A 27,561-nucleotide genomic window follows, 5' to 3' on the forward strand; every position below is an offset into this window, starting at 1 on the left:
ACAACAGTATTACAGAATTTAGATAAAACTAAATATATAAGAATCCTAATTAAAGTAATGAGACATGCAAAAAATATTTATTTAAGAAGAAATAGTAGCAACCAAAATCCTGCTAATATTATGTAGAATAGAAATACAATCAAATTAAAAATGCAGTCATTCATGTAGGACATTTTAGCCGCTTATGAACGTCATTTATTTATTAATTAAAAAGTTTTGTAGCTTTTGAACGTCAAAGGTTTTTGGATTAATATTTTTCCCTCCAGTTACCGTCCAGTTCAGTTTACCGATTCAATTGTAAAGAACTTGCAAGAAATTCAACTGAATTTATTTTTTATGCGCCTGTATATCTTAAAAAAATCCTGTAAATTACATACTTATTTAAGTGTCTATGTCTAATGTCAAATGAAAATTCCGTGCATGAACATCTATTTTTATTTATTTATTTCAGGCAACTCGGTCCATATTATAAATACTTTATGGACTAACATACATATAAATTGACTATTGCCATGTATGTTTGTCATATCCATAACAAATCAGTGTTGTCTATAGTCACGGCATAATGCTGAGATAGATCGCCTTACACAGTGGCGATGCTGTATAATAGTAGATCACCAATGTATTAAAGTTTATGTTGTTCATTGTCATACACAACATACGTTTATTGTTAAATTCTTTATTTGTTTGAGGTGAGCGTCGTTATTTTTGTGTTATTATAATTTTTTCTATTTTTTTTAGATGGGATCATTCCAGCTGTTTGTGGAAGGCTACAAAGACGCTGACTATTGGCTGAGGAGGTTCGAACAAGATCCTCCGCCCCCACATGTCATGAGGAAGTAAGTTCGAAACCAGCTGTGTTTATACATATGTAATATTATTTAAAAATTATACAATTTGTACTTATGTTACAGAGACAAAACAAAATAGTTTTTAGATTTTTTGTTTGTGTTTGTGCTCGCTTATCTCAGAAAATAATTAATTTTGAAAACTTCTGAATGGATTTTAATCAAACTTTACTTAACGTTTCATTAAAATCCAATATAGTCTATAAATTTCACGCGCGTGAAACAATTTGTTTCTTTAGATTCCAGTTGCAGTTCGAGCGTCTCGTTGTATTGGACTACATTATACGGAACACGGATCGTGGCAACGACAACTGGCTCATCAAGTACGACGCGCCGGCCAGCAACCAGGATATCCCATTGAGGGAGCCCTCTGTATGTAAATTTTTCTTTACAAATTTATTTTTCTTGCGGATAAATCTGCAGGAAAGAATGAAATAATTGTAGATAAAGAGATCGAGAAAAACCGCGCGCGCCTCTCAGTTTATTTATCAGTATTTATAGTAGTATTGGGTTTACTCCTTGCACGGTACAAACATGTGTTCATAAGTGTTAGGTATGTTACTAGGGGCTGTATTTATATTCTGGTTTGTTGTGAATTGTAATCATAAAAGTAAATTGCAGATATATAAAGTAGTATAAAAAAATTAAGAAATAGGAGCACAAGAGAATTAAAAGGCTGCTGAAGAAGCCATTTTTGTAGTTTATTTTCCCGCGCAAACGTAATGCGCCACATATGCACAATATTGCAACGCAGCCGCAGTAGGATGACGAGCGCGTCATAGCTGTATGCGATGTTGTTTTTTTTTCGGATGATAATGGAATGGTGCACCCGCCAGCGCTAACGGTTTACGCTGGTGAGGCACCAGTGAAAGATGATAAGATCAACATGAGGTCAGATCAGTTAGCCCATCGTTAGAAATTCAATGGAATATATGGTTTCAGGGGGAACCGCAAAGAGATCTGACATTGCTAATAATAGGGACACTGCGACCCGCGCGCGCAAATATTAGGGTGGTGCTTGTTAGGCAAATAGGTACAATGTTTGAGTGTATACTGTCTCGTTTGTTATAATATCAATCTACATATATTTACATATATACTACTTACTTACTAAGTACATTATTCATCCTCACACGCAATACTAATAATCTCTTTCCCCCCTGTATACTATGTTAATACTACTATGAGTATTTACAATAAGTATGATTGTTTGTATGTTATCGTGTTGTCTATGTATATATAAGAATACAACATATCAAGTAAATAATTAGTTTATTAGCATACAACGTTATAATTTGTTTATCTCATTGCTTTCTTGATTCAATTATTTTAGAAATATGAAAGCGTAGCGGGTTTTGTATTAATTGATGCAAATGAAAAAACTATAAACATCAGATGGCAATTTCCCGCGCATGACGTGGTCTGGTGTTTTGAGTAGTCATGCTCGCTAAAATGTCCAGACTTGTGGCGGCGTGGTGGGCCGCGCAGCTCCCTAAAATATGGTCGAGCGCAGTGATGGCTGTATCATCCGTCATACTCGTGAACGGGTGCTGCTTGTAGGGACTGGTCTGCTCTAATCACTATGACTGATTTCCTCTTATTAATTGTTTAACCAGTTGGTTATGTATTCAAACACTTAAACTTAAATTGTAAGTAAGAATAAATTATTTAAAAGAGCAACACACAAGTTTCTTGCTTGTTCTTCTTGTGATGAGACAGCATTCCGAATGAGCGGTAGATTAAAAAAAAAAAATGTTATGACTATTCAAAAGTGCTTCAATGTAAGTTTATTTGAATAAATGATTTTCTATTCTATTCTATTCTAATAATCCTTTACGAAATTTATTATTGTTACAGGAATGGGCGAGTTCAGAAATACGAATAGCTGCCATAGACAATGGACTCGCGTTCCCATTCAAACATCCGGATTCGTGGCGAGCATACCCGTACCACTGGGCGTGGTTGCCGCAAGCAAAGCAACCCTTCAGTCATGAGACCAAGTGAGTATTATCAAGACAACTTTAGAACTGTTTTACCTATTTGTTTTTTTTTTGTGGTATTTGTGAATACTGGACAAGGATTCTATGAAAGAATATGTAGCGCAATTGGTTATCACCACATCACTGTATCATTTTATATGATGTGATGAGGTGTCGCTACTTAATTTATTGTAGGATCAGGTAGTGAGTTTACAGGTGTAATAATTGTACTATTTGCTGTACATTAGTAAGTTTATTGGACTGACTATATCACTGAACTTAATCTATGTTATGTGGAGACGAAAACTAATGGAAGGGTACCGAGGTGTTGACAGAAATATTACAAGTGTAGGCACAAATATGGACCTCTTTAGCTAAAGGCTTTCCTCATCTTTTTTTGTAAGATCTTTGTTTTTACCCATCTTTCCCTATAAGACTAATAAAACGCTGGACTCTTAATATAGTGGACCATCACTATATTATGAGGACACCATTTTATTGGACTTCTAACTTACATTTTTCCTTTTACTCCCTTTCATTTTATGCACGCCCCTGCTCTAACGGTATACGCTGGCGGGGCACCAGTGGAGCATGATAAGATGAACATGAGGTCAGGTGAGTTGGCCAATCGTAATAAATTCTCCTGGATTTTATCACGATGGTTTCAAGGTAGAACCGCGTGGAGGTCCACCTGACATGATACATTGATAGCAATCCCCTTCCCCCCTCATTTTGTAGTTTTGATTGTACATGTGCCATGTGTAATGTGTCAGACATGATCGGGTCTTTATTAAGCTACAAAGTATATTTTTTTACATGTCATCTCAACTGTTGTAATGTGTTCTTGTTTCAGAGAGCTGGTACTGCCACTGTTGTCGGACATGAATTTTGTACAGGAGCTGTGTGATGAGTTGCATATACTGTTCAAAGTTAGTATTTATTTATTTATTTTTATTCAGGGAACATAATGTTATTTATAATTAATTAATAATAATATCACTCGACAATACACACAACGCCATCTAGACCCAAGTTAAGCCAGCTGAAGCCTGTATTGTTGTAGTACCCATAGTACTATATGAATACATAGTTTTTTTGCAAAAAGATACATATTCTACATAGAAAACACCGAAACCGATAGCACAAACGATCATACTCATGAATACAAATGTTTGTGCCCTGTGAGGAATCGAACCCGCGTCCATCGGAATTAAGGCAGTGTGCTAAACCGTTCGACAAGATTTTATTAGCATATTTATATTAAATTATGTTTTTGTAAATAGGTATTTACTTTTATTCACGATAAAGAGTGAGTTTATATTATTATACAAAAGATTTGTTGTTTTCGATTGATTATATGAGTGTTTCGTTCGTTTAACAGCAAGACAAAGGATTCGACAAGGGACTGTTCGAGCGGCAGATGTCAGTGATGCGCGGTCAAGTGTTGAACCTAACGCAGGCGCTCAAAGATAACAAGAGTCCAGTGCAGTTGGTGCAGATGCCGGCCGTCATCGTAGAGAGGTCAGATGTCAACTGTTTTATAAAAAAAATATTGCTAAAACCGAGCCACTCAATTGTTTCTCTAAAATACGTCTTTTGATAAAGCTCGTGTTGTTAAGAAAGGAGATAGTGTCGAGTTAGATCTGAAGACATATCACCATTTATGGGTCGAGTCATCGTCAAAATAGGCTCACGTAATTAACACACACACTTATTATATGATACACTCGAGTTTGGAAGCTCCTTAATCAAATTTATTTAAAAACATCGTTTTTAATAATAAGTCTTTTGCTAACATTTCGTCTAAATTATCATTCTTAGATGAATAAATTAAAAACGCAGTAAAGGATAGACATATGAAAAGCCGAATTGAGAAACTATTTCTAAAATAGTTTACGAAATAATATAAGTCAACAAGGCCCACCCTCTGTTTAAAAAATTTAAATCAAGTTACTAAATGATATTTCATATTTATATAATACAGAATATTTTATAAACAGGGCTTTTTTATGAAGAGCGCGAAGAGTTTTTAACCGAAAATTAAAAGCATAGTAAAAACCAATAACTTTACTAATAAAGTACCATACTTAATACCGTAATATTAATTCTACTACTCGATACTAGATAGTTCTGTCGGAGACATTTTCAATTAGTTTTTCTAACGTACCCGGAATCGCTAACCAATGTGGGGACCATAGACAGTTGCCTATTCTGCCTATAGTTTTATCTTACCGTGGCCATCGGTTTGCAGGTCCAAGAGCGGCAGTTCTACGTCGACGCGTTTCTTCGACTCGTTCCAGCAACGATTCCAACACAAGTCGCCTTTCTTTTCCTGGTGGTGAAGCGCCGATAATCTGGTCAGTATATTGAAAAGAAAAACAATAGTAATAATGCAATTATAATTATAGTATTTGCATGGGCAACCGCACATGTCTGCTTACTGCGCGCTATTATTAATATTTCTCTAGTAATGAAATCTGTGTTCAAGTAGCATTCAACCCAGGCGGTTTTATTTAACGAAACCACTAATCATCAAGCATAACAATCATTATCTGAGAACTGTAGACTTAACCGACACTCTTTGGTCCTTCGAGCCGGATATAAACCAACGACCTATGGATGTTTAAAAATAATAACCAAAGGTAGTGCTGTTAGTATAGGCGACAATTACCAGATACCATCAGGTAGACAGTCAACTTGTCTACTATTTCCATTGCATAAAAACTATTCTAAACGAGAATTAAATTAACATTAATGTTACAGAAAGGTTGTTTAAATTTCATTTCAATTGGTTGAGCCGTTTTAGAATCACAGGCACAGATAATACTGAATTAAATAATATTTTCTTTTTTCAGATATTGTTATTTCAAAATGGTGATAGTTCCACGATGACCCTGATATAGAAAAACCAATTGTATGTATATGTATGTATGATGTAGTATAGCGCATTTTATATTAATTGTATAGTGACTTAACAGTGGTTCCATCAGTCGTAAAAAACTCCAAATGTGTATTTACTAATCTGATATTCACTGTACCGTAGCTATATTAAAAAAACACCTATATATTTCGTTAAATTAATTAAAAAAAAACTCGAGAATGGAACTTCCTTTGTCATATGTAATTATGAAATAAAAAAAAAACAATTATTTCTCACAGTGTAGTTTCGTTAAGCTAAAACTTTTAATTTTTTATCTTCTATAGTTAAATTTTTAAAATGAAACAACAACAAACAACATATAAAGTATATAGTGACGGAACTACACCAATTTTTTTTTATATTTCGTTAATTTATTGTCATGTTTCTACTCCATGTATAGGAATATAGAATATAGATGGTTTCATACATTCTGGGCCCAGTTATTAATAGCTAGAGAAAGATTTAGTATCAAACTAAGTACGGCTTCTTTCTAATTCAATTAAACAACGGATACTTAAATATACACATAATATAATATTAAAAATTATGTAAAAAATAACACTCAGTATAATACAAACAAACTCATGAACATAAAGTGTTTGTATCGGTTATAAAAGCTACAAACTATTGATCTGTAGGCTGTCTCCTCTATGGTTTGCAGGTTTGATACCCGTTTCTCAGAACGAAAGCAAATTTTGTTTTTTAATCTGTTTATAGAGAAAAAGTACCTAATGATAAATGTCGAACAAAATAAACATAGTAAATATTGCCATATTTACGGGTCAGAGACAGCAGAGAAAAAACCTGTTTTGAGAAGAATTTCACATTTATAAACAAAGTTTTATTTTCTTTAATTTAATAAATCCTTATGGATTCATTACTTTGATCTTCTTGTGTCAAGGAAATAAAACATCCGTACTTAATACCTAATTTAATGTTAATAGTCCTGTTTCGATAATGGTTTGCTAAAATCACTAATAAGTTGAATCATAATTCACATTATAGTACAAATATTTTTTTCTGGCGATACATTCATATCAGTAGTCCTTTGTCATAGATATTTATTATTAAAAACAAAATTCGATCTAAATTCATATTCGAATTAAAAAAAATCGTGATATTTTAGTTACGAACATACTTGTCAAAATATAATTAATAAATATCAGTTTGTGATTAAATTGTTAATAATACAATTTTTAATTTAAACTACTTTATAGTAGACTAGTCTAATAAATATAAAACATATTTATTTAATTATTATATTAGCTGAAGGACACGCTAATCCCAAATACTGTGTGATTAAGAGTCTGAACATGTAGAAATGCGACTAGAAATCCTAATCACGCAACATTAAAAAAAAATAAGAATGATATAAAATAACCTAAAAACTGCGTTACTTTATAGATATAGAAATTACTATAAAGTAATAACTTGTGCAAAGAAATAAAGCAATGCGAGTACTAATTATGTTTTAGAAATAATAGAAACAAAAATATATAGTTGGTTCATTTGTTTCATTAGATAGAATAATATAATTATGCTTTCATTGAACACTTTTGGCGGGAAATTTTATAGATTAACTATGGAATACGAATGTCAGCAGGCATTGTTACAGTTTATATGCTGGATACAGATACACTCACTGAGCAAGTAATCACTACGTTATAAGAGCACGCACTCCTACAAGTCCTGAAATAAATTGTGTGGAACATCTTAAATCTATTTTTAATTTTTAAAGGAAGATATGCCTTCCTTTAAAAATTCTAAGTAGCCTCAAATCTATACGTTCTGAAATCGATATTAATGGTAACACGTTAAAGTCGATTTCAATAGGGCAATAAAGCAGCCGGAATTTCCATACATTTGTTTATTGTAGGGAGTGTCGAACGGGCTAAATAAACATAGAATTATTATCACATTAGTATAGCATTGTATATGTTAGGCAACATTTGAAAAATTATTGAACCAAATTCACTACGGCTGCAATCGTAAAAGATTATTATTATAAACCATTGCGAACTATTAAATTGTGGTTATACATCTGGGTTAGTTATAAAATCACGTATCAAAATATAGGGTATGAGAACGCTGGACGTTGGTTTGAATGTGTTTGGGCCTTATATTTTATAATTAGATAAGCAAATGTAATAAATATATAGTTCGGATTTTAATGATACGCCCGGTACAATTTTGTTAATATATTTTAATTTGTCTTTAATACATGGTTATTTTAAAATTCCAATTATATTGTTGGTTAAAATACTTGTAGTTCTACAGATTTTTGGTAATTAAGTAATTGGTTCCGATCACATTGCGGATATAGAATATTCTAGAAGTATAAAAAAAATCTGCAAAGTAAATTTCCAGGTAAAAATATTAAAATCTTGACATAATAATTATGTGTGTAATATAATTAATACTTAATGAAAATATACGTTTCTGAATATCCATTTTGCCTACAAATATATTGGTCTTCTAATATAATCGTGTATATTTTATAAATAAACGAACTCTTAGTAGAATTTTAATAGGAAGTTGTTAGAAATTAAATGTATATAATATATATAAATGTAGTTTTGTTAATGACACATTCAATATGAGAAATGTTTTAAATATTGCTCCTTAAGCCTGTTAACACTACACAGATAGACAAATGCCACAATTTATTGATCTACTTTAATTTACTTATATACTATTTGCCTTTATCTACAAAAGCTAATTTAATTAATTATTGTAACTTTTTCAAGTGAAAACTTTTTTAAGCGCTTTGACGCACTTTATGTTTAGGTTATTTAATGCATTTAGCACACAGATTTTCTTTATATAACTGTTATATCAAGTAATATTTAAAGTAGATGCAACTCCAATATCTGTTCAATTGCAAATCTGTGGCTTGACTGTTTGTGTAGTGTGGAACATGAACAAGTAAATACTGAGCTATAGGGATACCCACCACATAAGGATCCTTTTACAATTACGATATTTTTGGGCTTCACTATGTACGATATTTAGACCTTCGGATTGGTCAAAATACAGCGAAAATTGATCCAATAAATGTGATTTCTCACTTCGTAATTATTTAAATGTTTTAAGGTTGGCAATACTGATCAGCTCTGTCAATACATAGCAAGGTATCTCTATAAAGCCCGTTCTATTACAATATATATATACATTTTTTATTTTTTTAGATAGTTGGAAAGAAAATGACAAAATAGGTAAAAAATGTATCATGTTATAAATGAATCAATTTGTTAAACACGTTGTGTATATATGTTATTTTGTAAATTGACAAGTAACCAGTCAGCCTAAAGTAACTTTGTGTATAAGGATTTTGCTTTGAACTATGTTAATTAATAATTATTTATGTTACTAATTGGCTTTGTGCCCACAGTTGTATGAGTTGGAGCTAAAATTTTGATTCACACCTAAAATATTTTTTTGTGTTAGAACTAGTTAGTCATTTGTTTATATATCAATATATACAGTTATAACTATTTTGATGTACAAGGTTTTGCGTAGACGTATAATAGTTCTAGACGTTCTTTTTGTCTGAGTAAAGCTGTGTGAATATTTTTATTGCAATTATCCAGTGAATACATATGTTGTTCACCACTAAGGAAAATCTTTCGTCTGCCCAAACCTTAATTACTGAAAAATATCATGGATTAGTCATTATTTAATAAAATATATATATCCTTATTAATCCTCAAGTAATCCTAAAGGGACAGTTGATAGGTTAATTACATAGTCAGGTTTTGTTTTATGAATATTAATTAAATGGTGCAACTGCCTCTGTAAACGGTTTACGCTGGTGGGGACCCGTGCAAGATGGTAAGATGAACATGACCTGACCTCATTGTGACAAATTCGCCAAGAATTTATTACGATGGTTTCCAGGGGGAACCACGTGGAGTGGCGATCATAAGTCCACATTATTAACAATCCCCTCCCCCCTCCAGTCATAAGGGTGGACAACTACTGATATTGTAGCAATTCAATATTTTATAAACTCGCACTTCGCTAAGTATATTTAAAACCAACATGGCAGAGGGTGCCTGCTGTCGTCTCTCTTATTAATTTATTTAATTTTATATGATATTTAATATTTATGAGGCGATTTCTAATCTGTAACCAACAGACCAAACTTTGATAGTATGCTGTAACAAGCTATAAGGAATATCCTATTTTAATAAGCAGTCATTCTTAGGTCCAAAAGAAATATTAAAATTTATTAGTTGCCAGTACTCGTAATCTTGTCTATGTAATGTATCTTATTAAAAATAATTACAAATAAAATTACAGTTTATTATTTGTAATAAATCCAAAATGAATTATTAATCCAAGTTACATCATTATTTTAATATGTGCTTTCGTCAGGCGTTTAGTCTAAAATAATATTACAAACAAAATTATATAGTTCATTATTTGTAATAAATCCAAAACAATTTAATAATCCAAGTTACATTATTATTTTAATATGTGCGATCGTCAGACGTATCATAAAACATTCTGTAAGCTCTGTATACGTTCAATTGTATTAATTATATTTTGTCGCTTGTAAGTAATACAAAGACGGCCTACAAAATCGATTCAAGCTGCTTGATCTCTTTAGAATGCCTGCGCAGGGACTTTTGGACATACTTTTTGGCACTCAAAATATGAAATGAGATAGTGGTTTGAATCAATTTTATATGCCGTCTCTGTGTTACAAGTAATAAAGTATAATAGATATAGACCGCGTTAAACGGGAAAGGTTTATAATATATATCAACCTTTCCTTGCAGTTATGGGGCAGAAAATGTGTTAAATACATGAAGTTTTTATTCTCCGTGAACAATGATAAGTAGCTCGCCTGTTAGGGCTTGAGTTTGTTATAGATATGAGTTTATTGAGATTGTTTATAGTACCGGTTTTACTTACAACTCGTTAGCGCTGATATTCTAGGGATCAGTCGTGTCTCTTCATTTCCAGTTGGTAGACTGCACTTGAGATCGAAGCATTTTCATTTACTGTAAAGCTCTGGTATCGATACAGAATATAGTACAATACTTTGTTAAACCCCTTTGGTTTTGTACAAGTACCATAAACTAGTTATAATCGTATAAGACATAATGTTTTATCCTTTCAAGTACCTAGCAAATCTGCATTATAAGAAACAGCGCCATCTAGTGTCGACTGGCTAAACTAAGAATCGATATATGTTTTTTATGTGCGGATTATTTTATATTATTAATATAAATAACATGTTTTATAGTATGTATAATCAAGTGTAGCATGTATGAAAGCGTGTGTATGTTGTATGCGCTGATCTGCGGGAAGATGAAGGTTTTATTATTTTTTATATTTATAATTTTCTACATATTATTCATAAATCTTGTTAGGATTCCATTTTATTCTGTGATAAGTTAATTATTAAGTTTCTTAATCTCTTTCTCAACGAATGTTGTTTTTTATATGTATTAAATTTCAAGAAATTGTGTAGAAAAAAACAGTGATTTCTTCCCGCGAATATTCATGATGTAAATTTGAAGGATTGTACATAGTTTTAACATTTTTGTTTCATTGGTTACTACATTTGTATATGCATTATTTAATTTTGAAGAAAATATAATCACAATTGCATTTTATGACTGCTTTTCATTTTAAACCATATCTGTCCTAATATCCTATATAGAACTAGCTTTTAAGCGCGGCTTCGATCGCATTGAATCAAAAATATTTGTTTTTTTTAAGTATCCTATGTTCATTCTAATACCTCCAAGAAGATGATTATTCATATACGAAATATACTGTAGCCTTCGCAAGTTACTTGTCGGTTCCTATTTTATTATTAGTAGTAACTAGCAATCGAAAGTAATAATTGGTATATGAGAACTGGCCAAGTTAGACCTTAGGCTACAGTATATTATCCTAAGTTATAAGAAGTGATATTTTATATTGTTATAAATACATTTCAGGACAGACCATTGAACTTGGCACCCATTTAGACCTCACCTCTTTTGTCGTAGAAGTCAACAATCAAGGCATATATCATAATATTAAACTCGGCTATCATTTCACATTTATGTTTTTGATGGGATTTATTATTACGTCGTCAAGAAGATAATAAAAAAGATGACTAGTACTAACAACAAATGAATAACTTCATTTATTATTATTTATAATAAACGAGTTGCGCAACTATGCGTTTATTTCCTTATTTTTTCGCTCAGGATAACATACTTAAACCAGGATTTACTTAAAGAATTAAGCAGAACTTTATTATTTTCATGTTTTATATAATATAGTATGTGGATAATAATTAATGTAATGATGTAATGATATTCGGTGGTATTTTAATGATTTCGTCACCTACTCCTCACCCTGCATTAGGAGGCTGGTTCAGGGCGTTTAAATATATCTCTACCGTTGCCTATATTGTGTAATCACTTTTGTGTATTCGAAAAATAAATAAAAATACAAAACTGTTCCTATATTATTTATTATTATTGCACCATCTTTTTATAACAGCGCCGGTGTTGTACTCCGCGTCCACCAGAGGGCAGGATTTCTTCACATCCCCAACATTAACATTTTACAGGGACGTATAGATACATTTATTAGTGCGAGTGTTTTGTATGTCGAAAGTGTCCATAATTGCAAGTAAATTACACAGTATGTTATATGAATGTCTACTGTTAAGCGAGGACCGAACTCGTGACCATTTGAGGATGAGGGAGTATTTCAAATATATAACACCAAGGTTGCTCAAGCGTGTTTGTAGTTTGTACACAATACCAGTAAAGTAATTTCTTATATACAAGATTATTGAAATCAAACAAATTTATATCAATAATGAACTTTATTCATCAGGCAAATGTCGGCAGTAATGAGATTAAACAGCTTAAAATGTCTCACTTCATTCTATAGGTTTTTACAGAACAGAACAACACTTATCAAGAGATACTAAATTAATGACACAGACATGCTCACAACAGAATTAACCTACTAAGTATAAAAACATGAATTTGAGCACTAATATATTAAAAATAAAATTATTAATATTTGGTTAAAAAATAACAGTTTTTTTCTTAATTTGGCTCCAGCGACGTATTTTGGGTTTGGATTACCATTAGCCAAAATAACACCACACATAGCCTTATGACTTCTATTATTGAAATTTAAAAATAGAATTGGAACATCATCTGTGACAATGATATCACTGAGAAAGTAATCACTACGTTTTACATGATCTAACGAAATTAAATAAATACTATATTCGAATATATTATCATTAAATTCATTCACATTAGACAACAATTCTTGTTAAACGTACATTTTATATATTGCACTGGATACATTTATCAGTTACGCATTGTGGCGAATATATTATTATTATTAATATATACGTGTAATACAACAGTTTAGAATTAATTATGAAGGTATATGAAAATATATAATAGCAATTGATTCCTTATTTTATAGCGAATTTTGGATGTGTATATATAATGTAGTTAATATTATGTACAGATACAATTTGCAGGAATGTTAAATACATCGACTAGAATTTATGGTGAAATTTACTTAATTAATTTAGCACCCCAATTCGTAATATTTCTTCTCTGTATAAAGTTCAAACAATGAAACAATTCAATCAACACAAGGATATTTTGTTCTATAAAACAAAACATGGAATAGGCGGGAAAAATGTATTGCAAAATGAATAATTAAAATAAATTCCTTCTGTTTCGAGAGCATTACCGAAAAAACTTAACTCGCCTCCTTTTAGCAGATTTGGAGAGAAGAAATTGAAAATTAATGGATCTTATTAAGTTCTAATATAAAGAACCTAATTTTGATAAAGATTTAAGTAAATTTTTATGAGCATTCGAATGAAACCAGAATCTAGTCCTTTCTCCACTCAATAATAAACTAAACGTATTTTGTAATTTAAAGTACTTAGGTATATTTACAAATATATATGAATATTCAACATTTTCGAACTTTATACAGAGAGTTTCTTACCCTCATCTTTGAAATATAAGATCACAAAAGCTATATAAAGACTTCTCAAGCTATTAAACTATGCGAAACATTCACCACATTGAGGGCGAGACATTACATCTACCACCTGCTAAAATTTCAAAGTAAATAAAACAATAACAATAATTTATTAAAACAATTAGTAAAATTATATAACAAAAATTCGTAAGCGCTGACCTGAGTAAAAGATAAGGTATTTTTTACTGTGTATGCATGTGACTCTAGAGTCTATCTTGTACGATTTTAATTCTAAATTGAATAGTTTTTAGACATTCGATAACAGAGGTTTTGCTGCCAATATTCTATAGGATTAGTCATAAAAGTTAAGAAAACCAGTGACAATATTAATAATAATATCATATGACAGTCACACAGCGCCATCTAGTCCCAAGTTAAGCCGATCTTGTGTATGGGTACTAGACAGCTGATATATAGATACAATTTTTAAACAAAACCTAGTTTTTGGTTTCGGTTTTCATTTGCTATTTATACCCTTTACGTATAGCCAAGGAAGAAATTCGAAAAGAAAAAAAAAAGAAAAATTTAGACAAAACGACACGAGACATCTGTCGAAACGTAACATTTTTTATTAATAGCAACAAAATCTCTGTATATCCAATAATCTTCAAACAAATAAAGGCCACAAATTTATCTATGAATATGCATCGAATGTTGATACTTGACGAATGCTATAGCTGCCAACTCCTTGCAGAATTCTTCTAGAACTATCAAACTCTCCACCAGTTGATTGTGGTCGTCTCTGCAAGAATATACGAGTATTCATAATTAACTATAGGTCCAAGCATTCTTAAGAATAAATCATTTCAAATTTTAATATCGTATAGAAAAAGGAATAATAACTAGTTACTAAATTCTTAAAAGTGTTTTATGTATTTAAATGATTTTGCTCTTGACTTTGAAGGCCCTAAAAACATTTATAAAATTGGTCTTAAATAGTTTTTAATAAGAAAACATATATATTTTTTGACAAATAATAAAAAAATACACAACATGGATAATGTTAGAAACCATGGAGTTAAACAAATTCCAATAGTAACGCTAAACAGGAAACACCATAAGCAAAAAATCACCATAACTTATATTTCTATTTTTTTAAGTTCAATATTGTTACCGTTAGATGGCGTTATATTTAAAAAATAAATAGAGGCACAAATTAAAAATTTCAATGAACATTATGGCGTTGATATATCCAATGACGTTCAATTTTGCTTGATACGATATTGAAATCTTCAAGAAATGAGCTCATTCCTTCTTAAAAGGCCGGCAACGCACTTGCGATTCCCCTGGTGTTGCAGATTCTCAAGGGAGGGGGGTAATCACTTACCATCAGGTGAGCTGCAAGCTTGTTTGTCCCCTTGTTGTTTGTAGTGCTATAAAAAACAAATGAATACAATACCTTTCATCATAACTAGGGTCCTCACTCATCAGCTGCAACCTCGTATTTTCAATAATCCTTTTATAATTTCTTATCCTCGGTATCTCCATAGTCAACCTCCTTGCTAAGTCCTGGAGTATTTTAAATAGAGTCGGTGTCTTTTTCCCAGTTTGTAACATTGGATTTAAAAGATACTCGTGTAGGTTTGGATGTGGCATTAGTGCTAACTTCGAAATAATGGATGTCAAATGCAAATTCACTTGATAAGGCTGCGTTGGCATGGTCGATAGCAAAGTGAACACCATTTTTAAAAATGGACCTTCGTCAAACTCTTCTTCAGGCATTGATATGGAATCTTTACTTTTTAATACCAGTTTTTGCGTGAACTGGCATTTCTCTTCGGTCCAGTAGTTACCGATTTTTTCGATGGAGTTGGGTTTATCGGTTTTTATCGATTGGTACGCTTCATCTAGGTGTATATCCGCTTCCGGTCGACTGTCGTAACTATGCGTGGAACTGGCTGTGTTGTCGATATAATTGTGGTCGGTTGGCCAATTGAATGTTGATGTTATGTCCAACCAAAGCTGTAAATGTGTGAATATCATTAAATATCTACGATTTGTAAACACAATAAGTGGCGGCATGTTGAATCTTGAACTGTTGTAACAAACTTGCTAATTTGAAGTTGAACTCAAACTATATATACTATAGGAATGTAACTGTATGTCCTCCATACATACCATTATAATAACATATGCTCTGCTTTTTAATCTCCGAAACTAAATTGACAGGAGTAAATGCCAAATATTCTAATAACGTTCCAAACTGTGGTAGTGCTAAAATTACGATTCAAGAAATCGGTATCGTACCTACGTTACCGATTTCTTGAACCGTAATTTTATTTTAGGCAATTAGTTTTAAAGTTCTCTACGAAGTAATCATCGCATTTTTTTAAATTTACGTAGTTCGTGTTACACTAATGTTTCCCTATTACTCTCTTTAAATTAAATAACATAAAAAAAGACAAGGTTCGCAGGCGGGTGCACTTATTAATATATCAATTACATAAAAAATGCACTACATTGTTATATATTGCACTTATATTGTATTTTGTAACTGACCATTCGTATTTCCTCATTTTCTTTATAACTCGTACCTTGTGTGTGCCCTTTACAGCAAATAAAAAGATTCATCACTATTTGTGTTTATAATTGTGTATTTACTTATTTTTTTCTATATTACTGTACCTTGAGTGTTTGCCTTTTAACTCAATAGTTTTATATATCTTATCTATCATTATTTGTTATTGTATTAGGTACCTGATAATGTCTATGGGCGTCGTGTATGTAATGATTATAATCAGACCCCACCGGGTCGGAGAGAATCGCGCGGGGCAGCAGCAACAGGAAACTGCAAGAAAAAGGGGCCAATAAAACAACTGTTTACTCATAAAACATTTAATGATATGTAACAAATACATCGTAAAAATAAATCATTCAAAAATGTACAACAATCACAGATCCTTACGGCATATAGATTATAAATTATCACACAATTATAAAACTAAAATATAAGTACCCATAAGCTCTTTATAATATACTTATAAAACAATTTATTAAATTTGAGCACCAAATAAAATATTTTGTTTTCTTCATATTCTTCCTTTAACTTATTAAATAAAAAAATATAATCACTCTACCATAGACGAAAATCTCAATAATAAAAAAATATTAAGTAATTATCTTACTACGACATGTCTTGACAGACTGACCGACCTAGTTACTGTTTGTGTTCAGATTCGTTTTATTAGATAGGCAAGATTTTTATACGGTAATTTTGAGTTTTAACCACTTAACTTGGTAAATACAAATAAAATAGCATTGTAAAACCGACTCTTACTATTGTGAAGCATGGTGAAGGTTTCCAAGTAAGGCTTTATAACTCTTTGCCTAATAGTTTAAAGACAATACATACTTTGAAGCTTTTTAAGGGCAGGTTGCGTTCTATACTGTTGGAACAATCTTTTTTTATAGTGTTAACGAATTTGTTAGCAGCAAAAATTGTAATACATCAAACACAATTCAATAAATAAATAAAATTAAAATTATAAAAAAATACACCCAAAAGAAATAGTAACTGTTTAAAATATCCCTTCCATTGAAAATATATTTCTTGAAAACATATTCGATACATATAAATGAACATTATAATTTATTCTAATTATTAAAATATTAGCGACATCTGGCGCTTAAATAATAACTTTTAAAATGGACACCTTTAATATTAAAATAATTTTATTTACCTATCAAAATATATAATACTTTATTTATACTTAACAAATTTAGAAAAAATAATCTCATGGCATAATTTTTGTACATAAATATTGTATTTATCATTTCACAAAATGGCCGATTGGATTCTTTGATTAACATTATGGCGCGTCTATATTATAACTATATATATTACAATAATTACAGACGTACATCTATTAATTCCTAAAATAATAATACCTATTCTAATAGTCTTTCTAAATAATATTTATTGTACTGAATCTCCGGTGGGAATGTTATCTTCAGCCATTATTTCTTCTATTTTAGCTTTGAGCAGCTCAAGTCGCCTAAAACGAGGTATGAAAAATAAAAAAATATAAAAATCTATTCATTTAACTGCTAACATCATAAATATAAACAAATTATAAAGATTATTTTTTGGATGAATATGGCACTGTGCTAATGCCAGAGCTAAATTAAACTGAAGGGGAAGCATTATAGGATGAGGAAGAAGTCAGGACCGCTAGCCCATCAAGGACATGATTATGGAATGGCGTTACTGCATGCGCTAAATTATAACTAGAAGGGCAGAATTTAGCCCATCATGGCAAATCACCAGGAATTAATAATTTTAATTGATTCATTTACATATATTTCAAACTAATCAATAACTTAAAAAAGTTCTAATTCTATTATAATGCTAGCTTCCAGGCCAAAGCTGTCCTTTACAGCATTATTGGACGAAAAGAGGGACATCTCCAAACCCTCGGAAGGGCTTATGGAACGGCTGAAGACTAACTCCTGCCTGACGGATACAACTACAATCTGAGGGTACCGTTGGGGTTTCGATTCTCGGTTCAGGTCGTCGTATTTCAGGGGCAAGGGATAGAAATATTTTCTTACCCTGTATGAATGATAACCTCGGTGATCTACCGGTTTAGCTCACCGCCTTATATAGCGGGAGATAGTCGCGGGTTCGAGTCCTCGTAGGGTACAAAGATTTGAATTAATAAGTATAATTGTTTGTAAGGACCTGATAAGTGTTTTCCATATACATTTATGTATTTACAAAATGTATATATGTATTTGCTCGCATATCCGATGTCTAGTACCCATAACACAAGCTCTGCTTAGCGTGGGACTAGATGGCGGTGTGTGAATTGTCCTGATATATTATTATTATGTTATATATATTAAAATATATACATACCTATTGATAATTCTGTGTATGTTCTCACTCTCGTTGTGATCAGTGATATCGACACCTTCGTGTGTGAGTATATCGTTGATCTGTTCATTCACGTGACCTTCGTGCTGTAGCTGCTTCATCGCCTCCCTGAAACATGGCCATATATTAGAGTTGCCAAACCCAAATTTAAAAACCAGTGTTGAACCAGGACAATTCCTTTCAAAACAGGAGACAGTAATAGAGTTAATACATAGTGAAAATAGGTGAAATTAAATTCAAGTAATTAATACACTCTTATTTTTTAATAAAAGTATGTGAATAAAATTACATATCTATTTTTTATTTTTAAAATTTAATCAAATTTGAGCAGCCGTGTTTGCCACACGGCTGCTCAAATTTGTTTAAAAGCTTGTTTAAGACAAACGACTTTCACCTATATAAGGCAACGCAGGCTTCACATTATCATGTTGTTGAGAGAAGTTAGAAATATTGCATTTAAGATATATCTTCAATCAAGCAAACAAGTTGAAGGTAAGTGGTAATCGACGCTTATATACATGAACAGCACCATGGTCATCATATTTTTATGATGACCACTCATGTGATTGTATGGAGGGTCAAGATTTCATACCATATTATTTCGTAGCCGTATTTATACCTTCCATTGAAACAAATCTTAAAACAAAAAGCTGCATGGTGGCTAAAGTAGAGCAGACATAGGTACATAGGTAAATGACTTTTAACATAGTCTACCTCAGTGTAAGATATTTTTCTTTTATGAATTTGTGTTATTTGGTTGAATTTTTTATAAGAGCTATAGGCAAATTTCTTGCCCGTTCTACAGGCTGAAATAAACAAAGAAACTACAACTTAATACAATTATTTTTGACATTGTCATTTTTGGATAAACAGTATTTCTATTTATTCGACAATGAACGCTCTTAATCCGCATTACTATAGTACCCACCTGTTCCTCTCTCGCTCCCTCCAGGTGGAGAGGTCGTTGAGTCTGTCTCGCTCGTCGTCGTCGGTGGGCGGCGGCGAGTGCGGCGCGTGGTGCGCGAGGTACCCGCGAGTGCACACGCGCGACAACACTAGTCTGTGGATCATGTGCTCCGTGCCCTTTTCGATTATCGTCTGTAATTGTTTTTTTATGTATTCAAATTAATATTTTTATGATAGATACGTGAATGTTGAAATTATGTATAAAATGCTAGCTGTTACACAAATTTTCACACTTTATTTCGTCCCTTAATTGCCTACGTATCCATGGTCCTGATGCCATATGATATATATATACATATATAATATATAGGATAATTATATAATAGATAAATATATAATTTGATATGAAGACATATGAATGTCTTCATATCAAATTTTAATTGAAATCCGTTCAACCTGTTAGTTGTGCAAAGAATGATACGGGCAGAGTGACAGTAATACTTCCTCGTCCATAATATTAGAATGAATATATTAATAATATTTTATAGTGCCGCGTCCCGGTTTCACCCAGGTGCTCATAACGGAAATTTTGCATATATATATTACTATATTTCCAGGTCAAATTTTATCTTTAAAAAGCAGCCGAAGTCGCACGTAATATCGAATTATTTCACACGTAGACTTACCTCGAAGAAGCGTAGAGTTTCCAGAGTCAGGTCATAGTTGTCTGTGAGACAGTTGCTTATGAGGGTGTGAAGTAGGGGCCACTCCGACACTTCACCCTCACCAACCAACCAGTTGGAGAATTCTGAACATTGCAATCAACATTTAGTAATAACTAGTGGTCACTTTATGGTCGAAGTTCGACTATAATTAAATTAAAGTTACAACATTATGAAGGTTCTATTGTCCAAAAATATACTTTTACGGTAGTATGTTTATTGTTTTTTTTTTATGTATTTACGCGTTGAGGTCTAACTAATGCACCAGTTATTTTCGCGTACTATGGAAACACTTTTAATAGGATTTGAAGGTGTAAACTACTGGTTAGATAACATTTGTGTAACAGGTCCAGACAGAGAAACTCATATATATCGGTTACGGGAGGTATTAGACAGGATAAGGCTCTCAAACTAAAAAAAGGAATTGCGACATCTCTGGTCTTCTGTATTGTACGGTGGTTTGCCACTGTATAGTTTTTGTGTTTGTTTAGTAGGGTAAGTGCTGAGTTTCATCATTGAGCAACTGCGGCGCGTCGACGACCTTTAGCGTCTTGGCCAGCAGCGCGGCTGATCCAGGAACGTGCGCGACAGGTGCACCGCAATGTCCGTCCGGGTGGTTGTTCGGTACTATGTAGTGTAAGTGCGGAGTCTCACCGTCGAATTGGTGTGGCGTATCGTGACACCCCTGGTGCTCTACATGGTACGGCGTTCGTTTGGCAGTGCGTGGTTAGTACGTTTGTTAGTCGTCAGTCTCACCGATGAGCAGGTGCGGCGCGTCGACGACCTTGAGTGTCTTGGCGAGCAGCGCGGCGCAGAGCGCGGCGCGGCGCGCGCCCCCGGCCTCCGCCGCCGCCTCCAGGAACCCCGCGCGGAACGTGCGCGACAGGTGCACCGCGATGTCCGGGTGGCACTCCTGCTCCATTAGGGGCCGATCAAGTGTTACGTAAGCATTATGGGATTACGTTTGGATGATTACGTCATCGTAGTTACTTACTTGTTTACACGAAAGTCAACTCTCACATTGTCTTTGTTAAAAAACAATACATTAAGTGAAAAATGTTTACGTAAGCATGGGCAGAGGGAGTAGGAGCTTTGCTTACTTTTGCTGACGAGGTACCCTCTACAGCTGCCTTTACACCTACGCTCTTTCACGTACCAATCGGCTTTCACGCAAGAAAGAATGTACATACGCGCGAATCCGCTTTCACGTAGGAAATAATGTGCATGCAAATAACTGTCATCGTATAAACGACACATTCTTTCCCACGCAATCAGGAGCGCGCTCGATTTAGCGCGGGAAAACCAGCGAGATCAATCGTGTCTGATTGCATTTTACTCGTTTTTGTGATCACTCTTTCACGCGTGATAACGCGTATGTTTCAAATCGTTCATTTTTTTATTCTAGATTTTATTTTAGATGATTCGTTAACATTTATAAATTATCAATAACTCTATGACTATACTTTTACTTTATAGACAGATGTCTTCCATTTTGAAATATTAGTTAATTATTATAAAAAGACGCTAAAACCATTGAAGAACGCAAGACTATGCGAATTGGGGACGCGCGTAGTCTTTTTCGTTCTCTTTGTCTACATTTACATGCAGATTCTTTCTTTCGTGATAGCATATTCCTACGTGAAACAACGTATGTGTAAAGTCAGATAATATTAGGTTGATGCGTGGAGGTCAGGACTTACCTTCATGAGGGTGTCGCAGTAATCCAACCATGAAAAGAAGCTCGTCAACTCTCTGTACCCGTGAAATCTGTTGAAGCTCTTGTCTCCATAATCATGTGCAACATATCTAAAAAGAGACAGCTTTGTTTTATTTTCCTTGCTGAATACATTATTTATTTTTACATTATATTACTAGTTACTACAATACTTTAAGCATTTATATAAAATAAGTTATAAAATAATTTAATAAAGTAGTACAAAAGGTAGTCTCTAAGCAATTTCTTCCAGATAACCTTTGGGTAGAAAGTAAGAATATGAGAGAAATATTAGGCGATGCACGTAGCAACACAAATAGTATATGAAAATAAGTTAAGATATTTTAAAATTATCATATTGCGAAAACATTTTTGTATGTTAATGTGTCACGTAAATACGACTAGAGGAATAAAGATAAAAAAAATGTCTGTGAATTTATTATATCACTAACTACGCCCGCGGTTTCACCCGCGTTAAATTTCAATAAAAAAATATAGCCAGTGTTATTTTGCTGCATAAGTTGTGTTGCTGTAAAGTTTCATCTAAATCCGTTCAGTAGTTTCTGAGTGATAGAGTAACTAACATCCATCCATAGTCACAAACTTTCGCGTTTATAATATTAATAACATAATTGTCTACTGCAACATTAATAAAAAATAAATGTACTTACGCCCACGTTATATTTAAATTATCAACATCGGTGGGGTCCGTGTCATCTGGAATGCATTTATACTTCTCTACCAGCTTCTCAACTATTGTTTCGCAGGCCGGGCTGCAGCTGGTGACCAGGTTAGCTATATCGTCTTCTGGTAGTGAGGACACTATCATTATACCCTCACACGCGCGGAGTACTACTTGATTATCCTGAAAATATCTAATGTTCAATTATTAATACAAATACATGTACACAGTTATATGCTAGTTTTGGTACGAAATAGGTCTCCGCTTAGCATATGCCGCAACTCCGGTATTTTGCGGATTCATTTTACATTATCAATGGCCACATTGACCTATTGGTTTAGCACACCGATTTACTTCTAGAGGTCTCGGCTTCGATTCCTCGCACGGCACAAACATTTGTATTAACAAATATTGTTTGCATTGGTCTGATGTTTCCTTTGTATATTAAGAGACTACAGAAGTAGCTAACTAAGCTACTTTTTTTATGAAATTAGTTACACCCTACCTGATATAAAGTGGCAAATAAATGTATGTGTACAACATTGAATGTAACAATAAATGATATGTGCGATTCCCTTTGTCACCACTTCTAAGTATAAAGATGTCATGTTTGGTGCCACACCCTGAAATTTCACTACAACACTCTTCTAGCTGATATAGGTAAGGCACCCCACTAACTGTAGGTTGTCCTATTATTATATTGCTTGTTTGCTTATTTATAGTCTCTGTTCTCTGGTCTTGTTCCATTGCTTTTACTACAGATATAAAAATTGCCACTAATTTCCAAATTAGAATGATATTGATATTAAGATATACTTACAGCACTATTTAAATACGACAGCAACAAATCAATCAATAAAAACTTATCGTTATCTTCATATACAGTTTTCTGACTTTTATACGACGCGTCATCAGCTAAACTGCTATGTGTTGTATTACAATCACTACCATTAGTTCTAACTATAGAAACATTCTTAAAAGGGTTTGCAGGTAATTCAACTTCGAAAAGTGGATTCTTCTTTGGTGTTTGGACTTTCGTCTTTATTGGTATTAACTTCTGTATATCTTCTGGTATGCTTAACAAGCTCGCTCTATCTTCTACAAATGGTGTGGTGAATATGTTAGCTAAGCCAGGCTCCTTTCTGACAAGACCGCATAGTGTGAGGAGGAGTTCCACTTCCTCTTTTTCAGTTGGTGATGCTGGGTTTTCATTGCATTGGATTAACATTCTCTGTAAAGAAATATTTATAGAATTTAAATGCAGAATTTAAGTTCCCAATAAACTGTTGTTTGGATTTAATTTGTATCTTGTTTCACAAACCATGAAGTCATTTCTTTTATAGACGTCACTTTTGAATTTTAAGTAATTTCTTTTCAATTACCTTACTTACTCAATCATCTTATGATATTAGAGATTAGCATACCTGGGCATTAACTTGCGTTAATTCTTCTGAAATGTAATGCTTTAACGTTTAACGAAGCTAACTTTTTTTAGCGGATTAACGATTAACAACGTTAACTATTTTATTAACGGTGCCCAGCTCTGGAAATTCGGTAATATTGTAGGCAGTTTTAGCCTTATAAAATATTATTTTAATCAAGAGTAAGACATCTAGTATTAGTAAATACCGTTCTAGTCTACGAGACAGCAATAGGGTTGCCTCTATTACATTCAATTTAAATACTAGTAAACACTGAAATTTTAAGTAAAATATTATGTCAAGTATCATGTTAGAAACTTTGAAAGATGATGATGGTTCTGACTTATCTTACCGAAAAAGAATGAAAGATTCTTTAGGTTTGTAACAGTGTCGAAAAACCGGAAATCTTAATTATTAAGAGCATTATCATGTATATAAATATCCATATATATAATGTTTGTTTCAGTTGTTTAAAAAGTTTAATGCACAATGTCTATATATTTATGTTTATACCTGCAAAGGCCTGTATACATGTGCACTATTTACACAGGGTTGTCGCGTGCGGCGTAGTAGCGCGGTGCCCGTGGTGAGAGCGAGTGCGCGAGCGCCGGGCGGACGGTCGGCCGCAGCTAGGGCTGTCAGCGCGTCCAACACGCAAACGGAACGCTGCACTATCGCTTCCAGACACGGCCCAACTGTGCCACCATGCTGCTCCTTTTCTTCATCCACTATTAGCTGAATTGATATTGTAGTTTTTAATTAATTGAAATGACAAACAAGTTCAGGGGCCACCTAATGGTAAGTAGCAACTGTCACTATATATTATTCATTTTGGGTTGCCAATACCAAATATACGACACCAGGATGTGATGATGTCAGAAAAACCAGGACAATTTAAAAAGAGTATACAGTAATAGAATTGCAACATTTAAATTAATATGCAGTGAAAATAGTTGAAGAGAAATACAAGTAATTAAAATAATCACATTTTTTAAAAAAAGTATCTCAATAAGATTATATATAGATTTTAAACTGATTATTCACATTTTTGCAGAGTTTACCTGTAACATTTGATGCAAATGATGGGGTATTCTTGTATCTTCAATGTGAACTTTACTGTTATCATCATAGTTCTGATAAAAGTTTAGTATCATCTTCCAGTGGTACTCAAAGTCTTCCAACCTCGTTGCTGGAGGAGCCAGCTACAAGTAATACAGAGAAAAATGTGGAATGATACAGAAAACCCAATTTGTAACTATGTGATGACAGAAGCAGTGGTGAGAGTAAACACACACAGTAGGGTGGAACTTGTATATTAACTGTTACATCTTGATTTACTCTACCTTAGACCAATTACTAACATTATATATATTAACAAGTGTGTGACCTATGTGTCATTAGATAAAACATACACTGGCATCGAACATACTGATTTGCATCACTATATCACAACTATAATTAGTCATTATAATAGGTTTTACACTGTCAGATATTAAAAGAACATAAGTAAAAGAATTACTGTATACATATTAATTGGACAATAATATATCTGACTACACACACATGCACTGCTACCACAGGTTGCAGCATTGGAGTTGTTGCATTGAAGATGGCAGCCAGCGGCGGACACCGGCCACTTCACCGTTCATGTCATGTCAAAGTTTTCATATTATAGATATTAATTACGTCCACTAGTTTTATTGGCTATTCAGGACTAATTAGTATCCCTTTTATCCATTCAAAATTGTAATAGGTTTTTTTTTAATACCAAAGGATTAGTCAAAAAGGGTAAAGGAAGTAACAACTTTTGCTCTACAACTTTCCTTGAAACCATATGGTTTAAACAAATATATATTTTTCGAAAAAATGGGTTTAATATTCTTATATAAAAACACAATAATAATAAAAGACACAGCCCTAACATAAGCTGTCAAAAATCCTATCATAATAGGAAAATATGTAACATTGTTTTAATGACTGAGAATTAGAGACATGTCTTATTTTTAGGTACATGCCCTTCTTAGCATTCATTAATCAAAAACATCGGCTATTTTTGATTGAGTACCAATGTATAGGGTTGCCGATTCTTTGTAATAAATAATACATTTTTATTTTTGTATGAAACAAATTATTCACTTTCAGAAATAATATCAGACATGATTAGTTATTAGTAAAATGTTACTGAGTTAGAGGCATAATATACCCTTTCTTACTCCTGTATGAATAGGTAGCTTAGATACAAATAGTATTAGAAAAATCACCACAACATGGACAGTTGACAATGCTTCTAATTACCCCACCTGATATTGTAGTCAGGGGGGTGTTTCATATGTTTTGTTGTTTAGAAAATTGTATTTTGACTTAGGGTAGTAATCCCTAAGTCAAAATACAATTTTCTAAGTCCGAGACGAGGTACAATTTAGGTAGGTACAATTTTTTTACAATTTTTTAATAGATCATTACAAGTCCTTTTAGTTAATACTGAGGTTAGGGTACTGTTTGTATTCATTTATTATTTGAATACCTTGTTATTTATTAATTTGTCAGTTTCAAACAAAACAGCAATATATTTATTACTTACAACATCAGCAGCCGTCTGCAACACATCAGAGAATCTGCTCAGCATTTTTATAATTTCATTGGTAGGGCGAATACCAGCTACTTTAAAGATTTCACTATATGCAAATGTTAGCCTACTAAATCATCACATATATATCGTACACATGACGTACACTGAACACTATCTCCTACAAACCACAAAATAAATATGTACAATGTTAAATTTAGTCTCTTATTTGAATTCAATTTAAGAAGTATTTAATTAATAAAAATAATAAATTGAAAATACAGAGTAATTTTATTTTTGTGTAAATATGGAAACGGGAAGTCAATCAACCATAAACTCTACTGTCAGTCAGGCTACTGACCATAGAGTACTTTTTAATTTTTATAGTAAAGTAAATCTGTAGCTTTCATCGTGGCGACAGACATTTTGCCCATGTTTTATTCCGCAGTTTTCTTATATATATATATAAATATTACGCTTTTCACTCTATTTATTATATTATTATACACTACTATTTTTACGTTATCTACATCAAGTATATTAGTGTACAGTGATCTGTGATATAGTTTAATCTGTCAATCTGTCTGTTAAGGTAGCTGTCAATCATTCTGTTTTCATTATTTGTCGTCTTTATCTTGTTATTCAATTTCTTGTAAAGTAATTTAATATTCCATTTATTTGTAGTTCAATAAGCAAATTTTATTGGAATTTAGCGATATTTAATTAATAATTTGAGGTTAATATTTTTTTTGCACTTTAAGTATTTTAAATACCAACCAGATAAGTAGGTGAACTGTAGTGATTGTTTTTCGGAATTTTGGTTTGCATATTTGTTTGTGGTTCATTGAATCCTCATCATCGTCACAACAACTTATTATTATACCAAT

At 32.7% G+C, this 27,561-nt stretch overlaps 2 protein-coding genes across 2 annotated transcripts in view; one reads left to right on the plus strand and one right to left on the minus strand.

Annotated features, from left to right (window-relative positions):
- LOC131846630 (phosphatidylinositol 4-kinase type 2-beta) overlaps nt 1-16,541 on the plus strand; it is a 29,759-nt gene extending 13,218 nt beyond the window's left edge. Inside the window, exons 5-12 of the mRNA XM_059195982.1 lie at nt 742-839; nt 1,088-1,220; nt 2,706-2,848; nt 3,681-3,756; nt 4,209-4,348; nt 5,079-5,184; nt 5,683-5,751; nt 16,481-16,541. Of these exons, the coding sequence (XP_059051965.1) occupies nt 742-839; nt 1,088-1,220; nt 2,706-2,848; nt 3,681-3,756; nt 4,209-4,348; nt 5,079-5,169 (681 nt within the window). The 3' untranslated portion in view covers nt 5,170-5,184; nt 5,683-5,751; nt 16,481-16,541. The remainder of the gene's footprint in view (nt 1-741; nt 840-1,087; nt 1,221-2,705; nt 2,849-3,680; nt 3,757-4,208; nt 4,349-5,078; nt 5,185-5,682; nt 5,752-16,480) is intronic.
- LOC131846629 (FHF complex subunit HOOK interacting protein 2A-like) lies at nt 14,359-26,968 on the minus strand. The gene is made up of 13 exons (XM_059195981.1): nt 26,690-26,968; nt 25,170-25,310; nt 24,622-24,843; nt 23,508-23,918; nt 22,677-22,870; nt 21,992-22,097; nt 21,048-21,204; nt 20,256-20,377; nt 19,592-19,761; nt 18,646-18,771; nt 16,485-16,575; nt 15,187-15,749; nt 14,359-14,529 (listed from the first exon to the last, which is right to left on the minus strand). The coding sequence occupies exons 1-13, from the start codon at nt 26,732-26,734 to the stop codon at nt 14,418-14,420; spliced, it is 2,460 nt and encodes an 819-aa protein (XP_059051964.1). The 5' UTR covers nt 26,735-26,968; the 3' UTR covers nt 14,359-14,417.
- Between the last annotated feature and the right edge of the window lie 593 nt (nt 26,969-27,561).

Source organism: Achroia grisella, unplaced genomic scaffold, assembly GCF_030625045.1.
Source record: "Achroia grisella isolate CSIRO2021 unplaced genomic scaffold, CSIRO_AGI_Agris_v1 utg511, whole genome shotgun sequence".
Lineage (NCBI taxonomy): Eukaryota > Metazoa > Arthropoda > Insecta > Lepidoptera > Pyralidae > Achroia > Achroia grisella.

Bases quoted from the DNA above. Each gene is read 5' to 3' on its own strand.
- LOC131846629 (XM_059195981.1), bottom strand. From the start codon at position 26,734: ATGCTGAGCAGATTCTCTGATGTGTTGCAGACGGCTGCTGATGTT. The intron at 18,772-19,591 runs GTGGGTACTATA...GCCATGTTTCAG, and splicing joins AGGGAGCGAGAGAGGAACAG to GGAGGCGATGAAGCAGCTAC. The intron at 15,750-16,484 runs GTACCTAATACA...ACACATTTACAG, and splicing joins ACGCCCATAGACATTATCAG to CTTTGGTTGGACATAACATC.